This window comes from Cydia splendana, chromosome 18, assembly GCF_910591565.1.
Source record: "Cydia splendana chromosome 18, ilCydSple1.2, whole genome shotgun sequence".
NCBI lineage: Eukaryota > Metazoa > Arthropoda > Insecta > Lepidoptera > Tortricidae > Cydia > Cydia splendana.
In genome coordinates, this window is record NC_085977.1 from 12682136 (window position 1) to 12700666 (window position 18531).

An 18531-nucleotide genomic window follows, 5' to 3' on the forward strand; every position below is an offset into this window, starting at 1 on the left:
AGTTATCGTAGTGAAATCAGCTACCAAAATCAAATTATTATTCAGATTTTATTTATTTATACTACGAATATTGTGAAAACATATTTTTTAATAAAACATGAATAAAACCTTAAAATGAATGAACGAAGTGAACAAGGGTGCGGCCATTCGTTCTTGACGTAATATCAATCACTCATCGTCGTAAATCGTCATTCACTCACACTGAGTTAACAGATGGTCGATAAGTGCATGGTGAAAGATAATTAATTGTTGCAAGTACTTGTTCTTATTGAGGTGAAAGAGAAAGCTTTCTCCATTACAAAACCGGTTCTGTAGGTACCGAATTCATCATGTCTGAGCCGCGCAAGAATCATCTCACCATAGATGGGGGCCAGCCGAAGGACGACGAGCACGTCGCTACTTACAAGCCTATTCCAGAGGCTGCTACAGGTACATCCAGATGAAATATCACAAGACATATCTCATCATCATCTCTAATTTGATCCTGTTAGTTATTTCTCCGATTTAATTTCCACAAATATTTGATTTGACATACGTAAAAATATATAAAAGCTCCTTGACTTTCTTTATTTACATTGTAAGGGCACTAACCGGTTATACACGTGTACTTAATGTGATTAAGTGAAGTCAATTGCGATAATGTTTCTTTGTTATCTATTGTTGTCTTCTGTCTGTCATGGGCCGGTGATAAAATAACGTCACTAGCCCAAGTATAACACGTCAAAATTTGGAAGTTCTTGGTGAAGGTGAAACTCATGAAACTCATGAACTTTACTAACATAATACGCTCTTATTTACTATACTGCTGATAGATTTACATTTATTTCTGTATAGATTGGTTTGGAAAATAAACTTAAAATATAATTTATACTGATAGGGTCTTCTACTATTTAAGCTTAGGTGTGACATTTTTATTCGGTCGGGTTATAAAGCGCTTTTTTCCGCCACGCGCAGCGCCATTTTGTGATTGTTCGCTGACTGATGCAACTAAACGTTTAAATTGCTTTACTTCAGTATTTTTACTATTTTCCTGTTGTATTACCTTTAACGAATATCAAGTGACCTCATTTATAATATGAGCAACGATCACAGTGAATTTGAATCATGATTTGTGACTTAACCTTCAAATAATAAGTGAAGAAAACAAGTTACATCGTTAACACCTGCAGCGCACTGGCTGCTAGACGTCTAAATTGGTTAGCTTGCAATTGATGTCTTCCAAATGAGTTGCATCCTGTCTGGTTAAATAAGGAATAAGGACCTCAATTTAGGACCTCCACACATCCTAAAAATACATTCTAAGCATCCAATGATGGCCCAATTTTATTACAGTGAGTTTCTTGAACTACAATAAATATGTTGAGTCAAGAAATGGAACCAGAGTTGGATGATGGTGAGGATCACTGGGAACACCAGAACATCCAAACACTATTGAATATGTATTTGCAAAACATTGACAAGTTTAGAAATCCTAAAATTAGGAAAAAAAGTGTCTGGGTTGATATATCGAACGCCGTAGGCAAAGGCCCTGATTGTTGCGATAAGAAATTCAGAAATTTAAAACAAACCTACATTAGACTGCTTAAGAAGAAGAATAGAAATGGCACGGCCAATGTCAAATGGCCTTACTTTGAAATTTTTGAAGAAATATACAGTGATAATGGTGAATACCAGCCAGACATACAACAGAAAATAGAAGAGAGTGCAACAGAGCGGACCGTTGCTAAAGCTTTGTTGACAATGAATTCAGCTTCTAAATTTGAACCGCAGATACCAGAGAATGGGGAAAGTTCAAGTGGGCAAAATGAAGAAATGAAAAAGAGGTTGACTAGAAAACGGCATGCGGAGTTCCGTAAGGTTACTCTAGAAATGAGAGATCGGCAGAGGTTGGTGGAGGAGAAGCTTGATAGGCTAATTTATATAGTGGAGGAATCTAATAACATACAGAAAGAGAGGAACCGACTATTTGAACAGTTTTTGGAGAGACTTAACCAAACACAATGAATGTTTTTGTAACAATATGACTCGCTTAACTTCAAACTCGGGTAAATCCATCTGTCAGATTTTGCGATTTTGGTATTAATAAAAGGTTATAGGGTAGATACTTGCTGAGAGGGTCGAATGGATTTACCTGAGTTTGAAGTTAAGCGACACATATTTTCTGCATAATATCAGTTTCTTATACATACCATTTTAATGTCCATCAAACAGCTCAAAACATAGATCGGCTGAAATTTCATACCTACACATGTGTCGCTTAACTTCAAACTTGGGTAAATCCATTCGACCCTCTCAGCAAATATGTACCCTGTTACCTTTTCTTAATACCAAAATCGCATAATCTGACAGATGGATTTACCCGAGTTTGAAGTTAAGCGACTCACATGTAATCACTAAAACAAAATTTTATAAACTAAGTATATTACAGCTATGACCTCTTTTTTGTCACTTGATATAACTAATATTCTACGCAATAAACTGCATGGTCTCCTGAATTTCCTTTAAAAATGTTTACACTGTATTTCATATAGGTAAACAATTTTATTATTCTTATGTTAGCACAAAGCTTGTAGCTTTTGAAATCCTAGTCTAAGCAGGTATTTTGACTGTGATATCAAAATCAGTTATAAAAACAGTTGTTTGTCCAGCTTTAGTTTAGCAATTATTTAACTTTTTGACCATGATATTTTATATAATACAAATAGCATGTAGGTTCATTTCAAACTGTACTTGTTGGCAATTATTGAATGGCCGCCAAAAAATAAATTTAAACTTTTTATAATTTTTGGGTTTTGTGAATAGTATTTTCAACTAGGTAATAATAAAAGAGATATAGTAAAAGATAAACTGAAAATAATAATAAAAAAAACAAAATAATACTGACAAAATTTTACCACTTCACTAACAATGAACTACAAATTATTTCTTTTAGTTAAATTTGTACTTTTCATTAAGCCCTCTCTGTTTATTAAAATGAAATAAACAAAAAGAGAAGCCTTTTTTGAAATATAAGGTATTTCGGGTTTTAACAATATGTAAATGAATGGGTGGAATGGGTTAGTGTGGTTAGTATGCATGTGTATCTTATTTTATCAGCTCAGTTATTAAAATTAAATTATGGAATAAATATTTTATTGTAAAAATTTGTGTTTATTTTTGTATTAAAAAATGCCTAACACAATAGAATGACATCCTACATTATATTCATCAATAAGCCTATAAGTCTATAGGTGCTACAATTAAAAAACCGGCCAAGAGCATGTCGGGCCATGCCAAGTTCCATAGTCACTCCCTGTGTTCAGATATTTAGGAGCACTTGTCCGCACCAATATATCTGATGACGGATGTCTCAACGTAAGTACTAATTTCGGCATACTTACTATATAGAAAAGTGGATACTAATGTTAGGGCGCCGACTGTACATAGACTGCCAAAAATCGAACCTTTTGGTCTTACCAAAATCTATCTTTGCTCTGAATTCCCATTTATCACATCACTGTAAACACGAAAACATTGTACGTAAGCTTATTAGCTACTACATCCTACTGTTTTCATCTCACGACACATGACTGGTTCATTAGGCTTAATTCACACGGCGGTTATATTAGCTCGGCTAGTGGACCATGACAGTGTATCAATTAGGGTTAGGGCAGATAGACGCGTCCCACTGTAAAGCTATTAAACAGACTGTCTTGAGATTCGCGTTGATACTGTGCCTGTACGATCTTGCCAGACTTCTGAGAAGCGACAGGTATATGTTTGCTCTTTTTACGTGTTCAGGAATTCTTGCTGTGGATATAATATATTGCAGATAAATAAGTGGATAAGCGCGAGTCGCATTATACTGTGGGTTCTTCAGACTAGTAGTTTCTACTTCAGTGTAGTCTGCTTAAACTTGCATATGATATGCGTGTGGTGATCTAAAATCATGGGTTCAGATTCAGAACTTCAGACCTCGGTTGTGCTGTATAAAATAAAATAAAAAAAATAAAATTCTTTTATTTCAGACAAAGTCCATATCAACATAACTACATTAAAATTACAATTAAAATTACATAAGATAAAATAGAAATTCAATTAAAAATAAAATACAAATTATTACTAACTATTATTTACACTATTATAGAGCAGAAAAAATCGTTCTCGAAAAAAAAAATGAAATAAATAATCGTTAGTTCATATTTTGCAGTTTTATTTGTATAAAATCAACATGAACTTAATAAATAATACATTCTATAATTTTATAATTTTAAATTATAAATTTAACTACACAAAGATACAATATACAATATTAAAACTAAAGTTAAAACTAGAAATAAAATAAAAATACAAACTATAAAATATACTTACCTACAAAAAACCAAACCAATTATAAAAAGAACACCCCGTCCAACAGGTCGGACTGCGGCATGGACCCCATGACACTGGCGGCGTTACCTCTGTGTATCGCGAGAGAAATACGTTGAGAGAGGTACGCACCAGCCCTGGGGTCCCCTGTGGTGTCAACCAGCCGGGCCGATAGTGCTCCTATGAATATTTTCATGTCGGCTGACCAGGGACCCAAAGTCTCAACCGCGAGCGCCGCAAACTCATAGTCGTTGATCAACGTCGAGTATTTGCGGCGCTTGAGAACTTGGGCCTGGTCAGCCGCAGCGCCGGCCCGAATGCGGGTCCCCTGAATGTAGGATTGCGCAAATGTGTCGACACATGTTGCGTCCCACACCAGGGCCCTTCCTAACTTCCACGGCACCAACGTGGCTCCGTCGGGACGCTTGCCGTCGTCCCTCGCCATGCCCACGGGTTCTAAAACCGCAGGCACAGACACGGTGGCAAGCGCGCGACGGACCAAATCGTTAATCGTGCTGTGGCGGAATATTCGGCCGGCGCTTCTTGAACATGAGAGGCCATGGCGGCCCAACTGGTCCACATCCTTGCCGCAGATGCACGTATGACGAACACATATTCTGGATCCAAGCCTCAAGCATATTGCTATCCTTAAGCTACTTGGATCCAGAACAGTGCCGACCTGTCTAGATGGTAGAGATTTTAACCAGTGGCCTGATTCGGGGACCGAAACTGCCAGGATGCGCGCACGCTCAGAATCGTCCGGGCTTTGTTCGATGAGTGCGGCGTGGGCTAACTTTAGTCGTGGGGAGTCCCAATCCCGTTGACAGTGACGGGCAACTGGGATGTCCGCACACGGGCATGACTCACACCAGGCCTCCCTGGCCTCCTTCAGGTTCGCTATCTCATCGTCAGGTATCGTAGACTGGTTTAAAATAATACCGACGAGAGATAGCGAGCCGTATACCGAGGCCAGAAAAGCGGGTAGAGCTGAACTGGCCGTAGTGCGAACGCCCAGTCCACCAAGCCTTATGGGGAGAACCGCTTGGGTCCATGAACAAGTGTCGAGATGAATGTTGAGAGTTTTGGAAAGAGTTGCCTGAAGGGAGGAATCGATAGAAGACAGGATGGACGGAAATTTCCAAATTGGGCAACTGCGGAGTAAATACATGAATTTGGGTGTAAATAAGCAAAACCGGATGATGAAAAGAGCCATATGGGGATTTATTTTAAATAGAAGATCTGATGTATTATTGAATAAATTTAATTTACAGTTCATATTAGTTCAGTAGGTGAAATACTATGAACTTGTATTACCCAGAACTCTAGTCTTTGATTCTTGTGTCCACCGTAGCGCCGAAACTACTGAACCAATTTTGATGAATAAAGTATCTATTCTTCTTTATGACCCAGGTGCATACCTAGGCAAAATCTATTTTACTAAGAAGAACTACACAAAAAATCCCAGGGGGATGGACCGAAGAGTGGACCTAGGAAAGCTATTCCAAAAGTATAGTCAGTCTAAAAATACAATTGATACTAAAATCTTGTTACTTACAAAAAAATAATTTTTCATGTTGATGATTCCAGTTAGTCGTGTTCTAAGTACAAAGTGTTTATCCCTACATACATATATTATTACAAACAAGTAAACTGCTGGAACCCAAATTCTTACAGGTTTATTGCATGTTCCGAAATGTGGCCACACTGGCCACCCCACTGTTTTCATAAGAAACCGAGTAACTTGTCTCGATGTTTTCGGAGTTGCCTTTATACTGCTACATGGATAGGTATTTGAAATTTAATACCTGCATTCAAAGCTTCGAGCATTTTCTTACGCACAGTGGTTGCGCACGGTTGTTACAGCTCCTTCAATTAACATCTAATTAAGTGATACACATTTAAAAGTGACTTGTGGTCTTAATAGACGTTAGAGCTATAACGATAACTTATGCATCCATAATTTCCTGGGCGATTACTGTTTTATTCATTAATTTATACCAGTCAAGTCGCAAGGTCGCGGTCCTATAAATCCTATAGCCGCTTCGTTTATATTATGAGATTTGCTGCCAACGTTTTCGTAGCGCTACACTCGAGCCGATCCCAACGTTTTCCCGCTTTGTAGAGGAAAGCGACTACGAACAGAGAACCCGCCGAGCGGGTTCCTGCCACTCAATATCTTAAAGGAGTATTGTGTGAGTTCATTAAAAAAAAAAACAACTACAAAATATTAACTTTTTGAACTGTACTTTATTTTTAAGATCTTATGAAGAACATAATTTGAATTTTGACAATAGCATATTACAAACGGCCATCGTTCGTTGCGCCTATTATGCTAACAAAGTCCTACTTATAATTCTTTTATATGATGCATATCCAATTTACACTTAGGCACTGCGGCAGTTGATATTATAAAGTGTTAAGTGTAACACCAGTTTGCAAAAAAATATTGTGTAAATTTTATTTCAAGTACCCAGGTATACAGCTTTAAAGATAAGATTCGTAGTTTTTTTTCTAACATAGTACCTACTAAATGGTAACAACATATCAAAGGGTAAATAAATAAATTGTTTAGTCCACGGAGGCTTGGAATTCTGGAATACCTACACCTTTATAATTGAAAACGTAGGCGACACACAAATTAGTTAATGATATTTTTGTGGGTCCTTAAATTATCTATTTAACACCAGGGTTCTAACTTAGATTTAATGTAAACTTAATCAATCTTAATTTGTTCTAACAGAGTTCCGCTCGTCAAAGTCCAGCCTCCACAAGTCCAAGGAAAAGGTCGACGAGGCCGAGGAGAAACTTCTAGAGAAAGAAGACGAGGCAAAGATAGTCACGCGCGTCGACATGGCCGACGCCAAGTACGTCGTTGGCGACCACCGCAACGGTGACGCCAAGATCGAGCTCGACGCCAACAAGCGGGTGAGTAGCGACTGTTGTTCGCCTAGGTCGTCCTGTGGCGAAATGGCTGACGCCAAGTACGCCGTGGGCGACCAAATCGTACCCCTGTTACAGTTTAGGTAACGCCGCGGACGACGCAAACGGTGCGCGGCGCGGCGAACGATAAATCAAGGCCATTCATACACTGCGCTCGACAAAATGTGTGATTGGCCGCTCATCGCGCGCCGCGCCGCTTGCGTCCATTCCGCGGCCTAACGAATGTCAAGGAAAAACTATTACTGACTTGAGAAAAAGTTTTGCTAATTTTGTTTACGAAGCCTACTACTCGTACGTATTTATTTTTTCTTACCTACTCGAACACCACTGGTCGTTATTTCTAATCATGGTAACAAACCATATGGATCATATCCTAATTCAGCGTTTGAAAATCGAATTAATAATTTTAAGAACATAAATATTTCCCACATTGTTATTATTGGATTTTGTAAACACTTTGTAAACTAATAAAATAAACACTAGGTAGAACAATTTGTCAAAAATTAACACAAGCCCTGGATTTGTAAAATGATATATCATATTTACTGCAAAATGCGCGCTATTCGATTAAAATATTCCATAAAAGCCGGTTTCAGCGGTCGCCTGTCTAGCGATCACCTCTTGACACGCGATATGTCGGCAATGAGTTCCATGGTGCGTTCAATCTCACTTTACTTAAAGATCATAGTTAAAGATCATAGTAAAATGTGTATAGAGAAATAATCGCTACGTAATAAGTGCCTTAAACGCTCTACACGCGTTACTTAATTCAGTCGTCCTAACTGGTATCCTGACTAGGATCCTAAAAAAATATTACCCAGTTAGTGCAGACTCTTACTAAACGCGGTTACGCCTTAGGTTACGACTTAGTAAGATGTGTGAAGCGCTTTAGTTGTTGTCTCATTTGGACGACTTTCCTGTTTATAAATTGTCGTAAGTCAGTTGTTTAACCGGCGGCGGTAAGAATAGGGGGTATTATTGCAATGTTCTGCCGCCAGAGTGCAGCACTAAGCTAGCTAGTAAACCATAGAGTAACTTATAAATATACATACTGTGCCTTAAACTGTTTTTTGACAAGTATTCACAGACGATAAAATATGACATTGATGCATCAAGGCGTTTTGTTAACAAGGGCCTACCGGGAAACGCAAAAATCGAAATTTAGTTATCTGCATCTTTATCACTCGAATACGCAAGAGTGATAGAGAGGTTATCTAACGAAATTTCGATTTTCTTGTTTCGCGTAGACCCCCAGATTGTGATGGATAGTGGTAGTGGCGCCCCCTACGCAGAGTTTTGTGTAATTTTCCCTATTAGCGATCGACTGGTTTTAGTGCCAGTAATCCAAATCAATCTTATTTATTTACACGGGATGACATTCTTTGTTATTCAACAACTCAATTATGATTGTGTTTCCAGCAATTCTCCGGTCTAACCAAAGAGGAGCTGATGAAGTACGCGGACGACCCGTTCTGGATACGCCTGCGCTGGGCCATGTTCATCTTGTTCTGGGCGCTCTGGCTGTGCATGCTGGCCGGCGCCATCATCATCATCGTCCGGACGCCCAAGTGCGCCCCGCCGCCGCCCAGGGAGTGGTAAGATATGTAGTGGCTCGCTAGGCCATGTTCATCGTATTCTGTTTTGTTCTAAATGTCTTGTGTTTTTACTATGAGATATCTGTTCTCGATATCTTGGTTGGTCTAACCATCACTGATTAGGCCATGTACATTGTTATGGATTAAATTAAGGGTAAAAAAATTATGACTAAAAAAATAAATTAAACTAAGAACTAAAGAGACTAAACTAAAACTACAAAAAAATAGAAACCTACAAATAAAAAAATGGCCCAAGGTCTGTGCCGTCCGGTAGGGTGCCCAGAAGGCTGGTGGCGTTACCGCGCTGAACGGCAATGCCAATGCGTTGGGCGAGGTAAGCTCCAGCCTTCTGGATTGTGTGGCAGTGATGATGTCATTTTTCTAGGTTCGAAAAATACGCCCTCATAGAATCCGACGGCGTCCTACCGAGCGAAAGCGATCTGGACCTGCTCCATGACTCTCAAGTCGGCGGCGTGTTCGCGCAGTTCGCCTGCGGGGACGACGCCTACGAGCTGCTGAAGACCAGCACCTGCCTCGACCAGTTCAAGGACTTCGTCGCTAAAGCCAAGAAACGTAGTGTCAAGTAAGGCACTCTTTGTTCGAGCCTCGTAATATCTCAGGTGCAATGGGTCGTTTTCAACCCTTGCTTAAAAATCTACTTTTCCTCACATCTTTGAAAAAGTAACAGTAACTATGTAGAGGTATACGAGTATACTTCAGCCGGAAATAGGGATTGCTTGAACTCGACTTTTGCTAACTAATCCAGGGTAATTCCATCTAAATAAGACATAATGAGACAAAAGTCAACTTACGTTATAATGTTCTCATTCCATTTCTGAATGTTTATTAGGAAGAGGAAGACCGAGAATAAATTATTTCAACCAAATAAAAGAAAAGGTTCAGGTCGTGTCATACCAGAAGGTTAAGGAGTTGGCAGAGGACCGGACGAGTTGGAGATTGCTCCACCGAAAAGAGCACTGCTCTTAAATATAAAGAAGAAGAAGAAGAATTATATTATATCCTCAATTTAAATTCGCAACTTCACTTCAAATGTAACGTTAGTTACGGTGGAATTACCCTCCCTTCCTTTCCCCCTTTTCCCTCGGCAGTTAAGTACTATTTCCATGTACAGGGTGATCGTGGACCTGATCGCTAACTACGTGCCCACCACGCACGAGTGGTTCGTCAAGAGCCAGGCGCGCGACCCGGGCTACGACAACTACTTCATCTGGCGCGAACCCAAGGGGTACAATGGAACACATCCGAACCCGCCTAATAACTGGGTATGTATCAAAAATAGCTCCAACTTTTCACACATGAAGATGAAAGTGGACTACCGCTTCCCCATACAAACGTTTTCTCCATTTTCCTTTATGGAAAATATTTTTATACATACCATAAGTATGTCCCTTACCTTTTAACGTTTTTTATTAACCTTTTGAACGCCACAGACGGCAATTGAAGTCAACGCAAAATCGTGACAAGGGGCTCTCCATAAATTACGTCATCGTTTTTTGACGATTTTTGACCCCCCCCCCCTCCAAAATCATCCAAAAATCATGCTTCGAATGACCCCGTTTCCTCCTACGTCATGCTACCATCATCCGATGTCCAGACCCCCCCCCCCTCTAATTTGAAATGACGTAATTTATGAATAGCCCCCAACGACGCCAAAGACGGCATTTGACGTCGATCGTTTTTTGATGAAAATCTACTGAGAAACATCCCACTTTTAGGTTGGCATTATTTATTCACAAAACTAAATTTTACCCCGTGGCGTCAGTGACACGGCAAATAGTGTAGTAAATAAAGGTAGTGGACCCCGCAGTAATTCCTCAGCCTGAAAAAACTTTACAGTATGATAAAGTATCAATAAATAAAAAGTATTGTATAAATTTCCAAAGAATAATAATAATAGAATTAAAGTAAATACCTAAAGTCTTAAATCGTTAATATCTTTTTACGGAAAAATGCTCCGTTCAAACTTTCTTCGCCAGACATATTCATGTAACTTATTGCAACAATATATGAAATATCAAAAAAATATCCCAGCAGAAATACCAATATTAATAAAATAAAATTTTTTGGCGTGTCTTGGACCGGAAAATTGCTCAGTCTAATTTTTTCACTGGAATGCCATTTTATTGCCGTTTTATACCTACAAAATGAAAATCTAAAAATTTTCCACTCTCAGTTTTTAATAGTTCTATACATACATACATTTCGATACGCATTTTTTTTGGATTTTTTTACCCACTACGCCAAATTATATTCTAAGATCATATAAGAGGAAAAAAATGACAGAGCAATTTTCCCATGAAAATGAGCGTCAAAAAAAGGAAGTATCATAAAAAAATATTCTCATGTTTGACAAAACTTTTGGATTTTTTTCTAGTATCACATACTGATACAAATAACTTATTTTGTAAAATAATTTTGGACTGAGGAATTACTCGGTTCAATATACAGGGTGGAAAGGCACGACGATCCTTCCCGGAAGTATTAGGTCGTTTAAGTGATACAGAGACTATTGGTAATGGTAAGAATCGTTAATTGGGTAAAAAATAAAAATTGCAAAAATACTACTTTTTAACTGTGGTGATAACCTATAGCATGTGCACATGACGGCTAGATTAAGGATCTCCGTCGGGAAAGCTCGGGACTTTACACTTTTTTCCGATCGTTGACAGTATCGCAATGATGTATGAATGACGCATAAATGTCAAATAAATCAAATGCATGCAAAAATATTACAAACAATTTTATTACTTTCTTAGATAATTACTTTTTTCCAATATTTAATACTATCTTCTTTTCACATACGGTGTTCAAATGTACCTCCGTGTATTACAACGCCGCCGCAGCCCGTACCCGAGTATGTCGATGCACATGCGATATAGTGTATGCTCTTCGTCATTTATCCTCCGCAGAAAGCACCAATTAGCCTTTGTCTCATTTCGTCCGCAGTTTCACATTCCGTTTGGTTTGGTACACCATATCTTTTACACAGCCCCACAAATTTAAATAGCCACGAGCATCTAACATTTTTATTTGAAGAATATGACATTCAATAAGTATAGTTCAATGAAAATTTAATTTCAAACATCAGACGTCTTGTCTATTTCCTACCACGCAAGAAGGTTTGTTAGTTTGGTATTGAAGAAGTATTTATTCTTGATTTATTCTTAGTATTTCATTTTTGCAAGTTCATTTGGTGCAACTAACACAACCTACATGTAATTTTTTATTATTTTAAATAGTTTCCAATTATTCGAAAATAATTTTAAGAAACTAAAACCTTTTTATCAGTCAAGGAAACCAGAGATATTTATAAGACGATTGCGTACTTTTGAGTGGTTGTCAATGTCACCATTTGAACTGTCGTTGTAAACAATGTTGTGGTTAGTATTATTAATATTAAGGAATAACATAACTATTTCATTCAAGTATTGAACAAGTGGAACCACTAAGAAAGCGAAAATCCTGCAATGATTCTTACCGTGCTGTAAGCAGACCTAAAAATGGTTAGATGGCAACAAATTAGCATAATTTCCTGTCGAATACTGATTGTTTACAAGTAAGTTCATTGACCCTGTCACCTGTTAGGGTTAGAACAAAGTAGTTTTTTGCGTGGATGTTTAAAAGGTCATTAATTTAGAAACGGTTGCCCATATTAACATAGTTTCTATGGAGAAAATATAGAGCTTAGGCTAAACTATCTCCCATTTCCGGAAAGGATCGTCGTGCCTTTCCACCCTGTATAATCAGATTTGTGTTTTTACCTAACTTAGGAGTTTTTTTTTTGGATATTTATAATGTTAGTCTCGGCTCATACTATACAATAACCAAGCTAAATTTCATCGACTGAGAAATTAATGCATGGGTACATACAACAACTTGCTTCATTTACTACCCTAAAATAGATGCGCCGTTTGGCGTTAAAAAGGTTAAATTATAACAGTTAGAAGCAGAAAAAGAATGCGGAAAAATTTTTGGAAACTAATAATTATTAAAACATCGAAAACAAAAGAATGATATTTTTTTGGCAGCGAGCGGTGACGAATGAAGGTGCTTGGACGTACAGCGAGGCCCGTAAAGAGCTGTACCTCAGCCAGTACGGCGCCGGCAAGGCCGACCTCAACTTCCGCAACCCTGACGTCGTCAAACATTTCGACGACGTCCTTAAGGCGTACATGAAAGAGGGCGCTGCTGGTGTCAGGTTAGTGTTCACTTACAGTACCAAGCGATAAATATTGCATATCGGTCTTTGGAAATAGACCAGCCATCAACTATCGTATTTATTAAGTGTCGTTTCATATCAGATAAATTCTGCAATTTATAAATTCTATTTTTTTTACGGGACTATCGAAAAGATTTGTCAAACCATGGTATAATAATATACTCCGCCTGGTACTCCATTCCCGTCTTTTCTAGGTCACCTAACTGACACAAGCCTACGTCATCATGCGACAGCGCTATATGATAATATGCGATAGCGCTATATATAGCGGCCATGTTGTTGTGACGTAGGCCTGTGTCACTCTGGGAATAGAAGACCATGTTTTATTAGACTATGTGTCAAACAGCTTGGTGACCTTAGAGCATTTAATAACTGGAGAAGTCATCGCTGTCGTTTTCTGTACGAAACAGTCTGCCGATATTTGCGGGGGAGGGGAAGTCAAATGTATTGCATGTCTACATGATTTGTACTTAACGTACAAGTAGCCATGTCAGTCCATACAAAAGTTAGCACAATCGTGCAAGTTTTTCGGCAGAGGGGTACGCTCTTAAAGGCGACTCCTATGCTCTAAGATGCTATGGGGATGCTCTAAGTTGGTGACAGATATCACCTTCAAACAATTTATAACCTGTATAACCTTCTCACTTATCAAAACATAAAATTCTGATATCATATAACAATTTTCTTGCTTTCCATAAACTGAATTCTCTGCTCTGCGATATCCTAACACTTAACGGTGTCCTCAGACTGTCGCACGCTCGTCTCCTGCTCGTGTCTGCGTCGTTCCACGACGAGCAGCTGCTCGCCAACACCGACAAGACGCCGACCGGACCCACCCCGACCTATGGCGACTACAACTTCCTACGTCACACTTACACCGCCGACCAGCCGGAGCTAGACGCACTACTGGCGCACTTCTCGCAGGTCGTAGATGATAACGCTGCGGAACCTGGAGCCAGTGAGTATTGTTGGACCTAGAATGCTGCCTTGTGGCACTCCAATACAACTTCCTGCCACAGCCACTGAGTAACTTTGTTGTTGGACATAGAATGCTACCTTGCGGTACTCCAATCATGAATGTTTCCTTGCTTAAATAGTTCCCGATCTTCATATAGACACCTGCTTTTGTATTGGCTCTTAAACTGTCCCGGCGTCAATCGCACATGTTTTAGAAGGCTATAATAAACCAGGTTTCCAAAAATTATCTGATGCCTCCTTGTCAAATGCTTTAGCTACGTCTACGCCCTCACATTGATAAACTCAAAGTCATTGTTCAAGAAGTCTTCGAGCGTCAAAGAATGTATTTTTTATCTTTTTTAATCTTAAAATAGAACCAGTTATAAAATCACATAATCTGTGTAACCCTTGACTTAAAAGCTTACATTTTATATCCGTGCCAATTTCATACATCCTTATTGTTCCAGAAAAATCCGTGTTCACGATAAAGGAGACAGATGAGAACCACTTCCAAGAGCTGTACCTGCTGGCGCATAATGTGTCATCTCTTCGGCCACCAAGCGCCGCCGCCATCAGCGTCGACGTGGACCCCGCCGTGCTGGTCAACAAGACCAGCGTGTCCACAGACAAGTTCCGCAAGTGGCCAGCGCTGCAGGTACCGTTACTTGATTATTTCAAAAAGCAGGAATAAAAGTGCTGTTACAAAATAATGGTCAGGAAATCAAACTCTACAGTACTCCCCCCACCCAACACCCAGATTTGACAATCAACTACTCTGAAACCAAACTTCAGTGATTTTTTTCAAAATTATTATTTTTTGCTGAACATAGCGATATAAGTAGGCTGTAAGGTCCTCTGTTATTTGATTCGTACTCAAACCGATACCGTGTATTATGTCTTGAAAGTTGTACTTACCATAATATTGTATTGTGCAGTTAACTACAACGGACGCCATGGCGGGGGGTGAGGTGGCGGCGTTCGCGCACCTGCTGCCCGCCGCGCCAGCGCTCGCCGCGGCGCAGCTGCAGCAGTTCAACGCCTCCGGGGACGCCAAGGTCACTAACTAATCCGTTTATTAAACCCTTCACGGTCAAAGGGGTTAAACTTAACCCGAGGAGTTTCGATGCGATATTGGTGCTATCGCGAACGTCGAAGATCAAGAATCGTACCTTTGTGTCCTTGTCTCGAATACATCAAGAGCGATGGAGATAGCCTTTCTTCGAATTTCGACTTTAGCGATAAACAGTCTTTGTCGACAACTTGGATATATAACACACACATAGTAAAATAGTATAGAGTGAGAGATGACGCTGACAGTTCCAGGTCTAGACGAGATTTTTGGTGAAAGAGGCTAACAATCTCTCCATCATTCAATACCTACTTACCGATTCGCTTCAAGTTTCGCATTTGTAAAATGCGTCTGTTATATTTTTGGGTACCTTGTACATCACCTTCCCGGCGATAAATATTGCACATTGGTCTTTGGAAAGAGAATCAAAGGCCGATGTAGGTACAATATTTATCACTGCGTAATTTAGTGGCAATGGTGATGATGATGACATTGATGACATAGTAACATTAACTATATTATTATATTTCCAGAGCGAGCTGGGCCGGCTGACGGCGCTGCGCTCGGAGGCCAGCATCCAGCACGGCGACACCAAGATGGCCGCCGTGCCCGCGCGCAACTCCACGCTGCAGCTCGTCGCCGTCGCCAGGTCACTATTCTAGTCCACAAGCCTATATAGTTTGGGCCGGGACTGTCTCATTTCAAACAGAGATAATCATACTGTCTTTGTCTTACGCTAGTACTAGCACTCAAAAGTAAGGGATAGGTTTAGTTTTATTTGTTCTTATTTACTGACAAATTGGGTTTGCCAGACTATACACTGTTTACTAGTAACCTACTATTTATAAGTACGGGAGACCAAGCCTTACTGAATTCAATCATTCACGCGACTATTGGTTATATTGCTGGTTGATTCGAAAAGCCGTTATCTCGGTTCATTTTATATCTATAAAACGTAAAATTACACGTCGATATTACAATTGCACCTTATCTAATAGAAAACGATATCGACCTTTTTTATTAATATAAATCGCATAGTTTTGAAATCAATTATCGTTTCAAGACTGAAACAATGACATTTGTGTACAGGTGGAAACCCGGTCACACGGGCTACATAGCGGTCCTTAACACGCAGCCGGAGCTACTGAGCGCCAACCTCACCGCCATCGACGTGCCTGTGCTGCCCGCGCAGCTCACCGTGCACTACATATCGCATGAGGTGGCCAACCAGACTGGGTAAGTGTATATTAACCTCTCGAGACCCAGACATACATTTGGACAGCCCAGCGAACTGGTGTTTCTACACGGGGTACATAGCGGTCCTGAACACGCAGCCGGAGCTACTGAGCGCCAACCTCACCGCCATCGGCGTGTCTGTGCTGCCCGCGCAGCTCACCGTGCACTACATATCGCATGAGGTGGCCAACCAGACTGGGTAAGTGTATATTAACCTCTCGAGACCCAGACATACATTTGGACAGCCCAGCGAACTGGTGTTTCTACACGGGGTACATAGCGGTCCTGAACACGCAGCCGGAGCTACTGAGCGCCAACCTCACCGCCATCGGCGTGTCTGTGCTGCCCGCGCAGCTCACCGTGCACTACATATCGCTTGAGGTGGCCAACCAGACTGGGTAAGTGTATATTAACCCCTCGAGACCCAGACATACATTAGGTTAACTGGAAGAGATCCCATCCCGCACCAATTTACTTATGGACTTATCCCTAAGAGGAATAAGTTCGCCTTTGTACTATATTTTTGTTCTATCTGATGTACCTGTATTCCTCTCTTCCGTACAATAAAGTGTTACTTACTTACTTACATACATTCGGACTAGCCCACCCCCTATCACGCGAAATAGGCGCAAGTCGTCGAGTTGCGGAAAATCGCCCGAACTACAATACAATACAATACATACATTCGGACAGCCGAGCGAACTGGCCCCAATTTCACCACGGTGACAGGGGCGACAATTGTAAAATCACTGTTGCTGACGTCACAGGCATCCATGGGCTACGGTTACCACTTACCATCGGGCGGGCCGTATTCCTGTTTGCCACCATCATTGTATTATTAAAAAAAACTTTATTATATCGGAAAAAAACAGATATTTCTTTTGCGAAGTTTCTGACAATTGTCAAGATTTAGAAGAATTGTAGGTAATTCTTGACAGGTAATGAGTGATATGTCGGAATTTCGTGACAATTGTAGTGTTTCTTGTGACAATTGTCATAAACTTAGCAAGAGAAATATCTGTTTTTTTCCGATATAATAAAGTTTTTTTTAATAAAACAATGATGGTGGCAAACAGGAATACGGTCCGCCCGATGGTAAGCGGTAACCGTAGCCCATGGATGCCTGTGACGTCAGCAACAGTGATGTTTTACAATTGTCGCACCTGTCACCGTGGTGAAATTGGAGCCTGGTGTTTTTCCTAACAAATATAGTTGTCATTATCCTCTTCGGATTTGTTTTTCGCTCCTAACTTTTATAGTAATCAATAATAGAAAAATGTCGAAGGGGCATGCATCAAATTGTGTATAAATATTTTCCATAATGTCAAGTCAAGACCCAGACATAAAAATGGTGATTACTTTTGTTTGGAGAAGGGGTCACTATCCTCTTACTACTAAAACTTATTAACCCTTTAATCATTTGACAGTCATTCGATTTCGAACCGTAATTCTTATACTAGAGACGCGTTTTTAGGGTTCCGTACCCAAAGGGTAAAACGGGACCCTATTACTAAGACTCCGCTGTCCGTCCGTCCGTCCGTCCGTCCGTCTGTCACCAGGCTGTATCTCACGAACCGTGACAGCTAGACAGTTGAAATTTTCACAGATGATGTATTTCTGTTGCCGCTATAACAACAAATACCAAAAAGTACGGAACCCTCGGTGGGCGAGTCCGACTCGCACTTGTCCGGTTTTTATTTTAAGTATGATGGCAAGTATGTTTCCCCTACGGACTTAAAGGGTCAATACGTACATTTTTACTCCATAATTATCCATTTCTGTAGCCCTAGAGTTAGATATGCGTGCAAGTTTTTCCTGCGCCCACATATTCGCGATTCCATTCGTTTCGCGACTCCTCACATGCGGTGTTCTATACCTGATCTCCTCTTGCAGCTACGCGACCAACAAGCCAGTGGACAGCGACAACGTAGTCGTGCCCGCCAAGTCGTCGGTAGTGCTCTCCTTCGTGCCGAAGAGCGCCGAGTAACTTCAGCTCGAGAGTTGAATCGCTGGCCGCAGTGTACGCGCGGCGTTTTGGTTGCATTTCATTTTTGTACCGTTTCAGAATATAGTATGAGCATTATCTGTTGTCTTATTACTAGCCCTTGGATACTAACGATGATAAATTATCATCGCACATAGAAAAA

The 18531-nt window shown here is 40.1% G+C and overlaps 2 protein-coding genes and 1 long non-coding RNA gene across 4 annotated transcripts in view; 2 read left to right on the top strand and 1 right to left on the bottom strand.

Annotated features, from left to right (window-relative positions):
- LOC134799162 (uncharacterized) overlaps positions 1 to 18531 on the bottom strand; it is a 409935-nt gene that overhangs the window by 109452 nt on the left and 281952 nt on the right. The window lies entirely within an intron of this gene.
- LOC134799099 (uncharacterized) lies at positions 170 to 18467 on the top strand. 2 transcript variants are annotated; one of them, XM_063771489.1, is made up of 12 exons: positions 170 to 429; positions 7088 to 7272; positions 8707 to 8882; positions 9268 to 9465; positions 10015 to 10165; positions 12932 to 13101; positions 13869 to 14080; positions 14547 to 14734; positions 15015 to 15134; positions 15682 to 15797; positions 16238 to 16384; positions 18278 to 18467. In XM_063771489.1, the coding sequence occupies exons 1-12, from the start codon at positions 330 to 332 to the stop codon at positions 18369 to 18371; spliced, it is 1857 nt and encodes a 618-aa protein (XP_063627559.1). In that variant the 5' UTR covers positions 170 to 329; the 3' UTR covers positions 18372 to 18467. The 2 variants fall into 2 exon arrangements, with proteins under 2 accessions (XP_063627559.1, XP_063627560.1); XM_063771490.1 differs by lacking the exon at positions 170 to 429 and adding an exon at positions 3650 to 3751.
- LOC134799132 (uncharacterized) lies at positions 1342 to 2012 on the top strand. Its single transcript, XM_063771536.1, has one exon. The coding sequence runs from the start codon at positions 1357 to 1359 to the stop codon at positions 2002 to 2004; it is 648 nt and encodes a 215-aa protein (XP_063627606.1). The 5' UTR covers positions 1342 to 1356; the 3' UTR covers positions 2005 to 2012.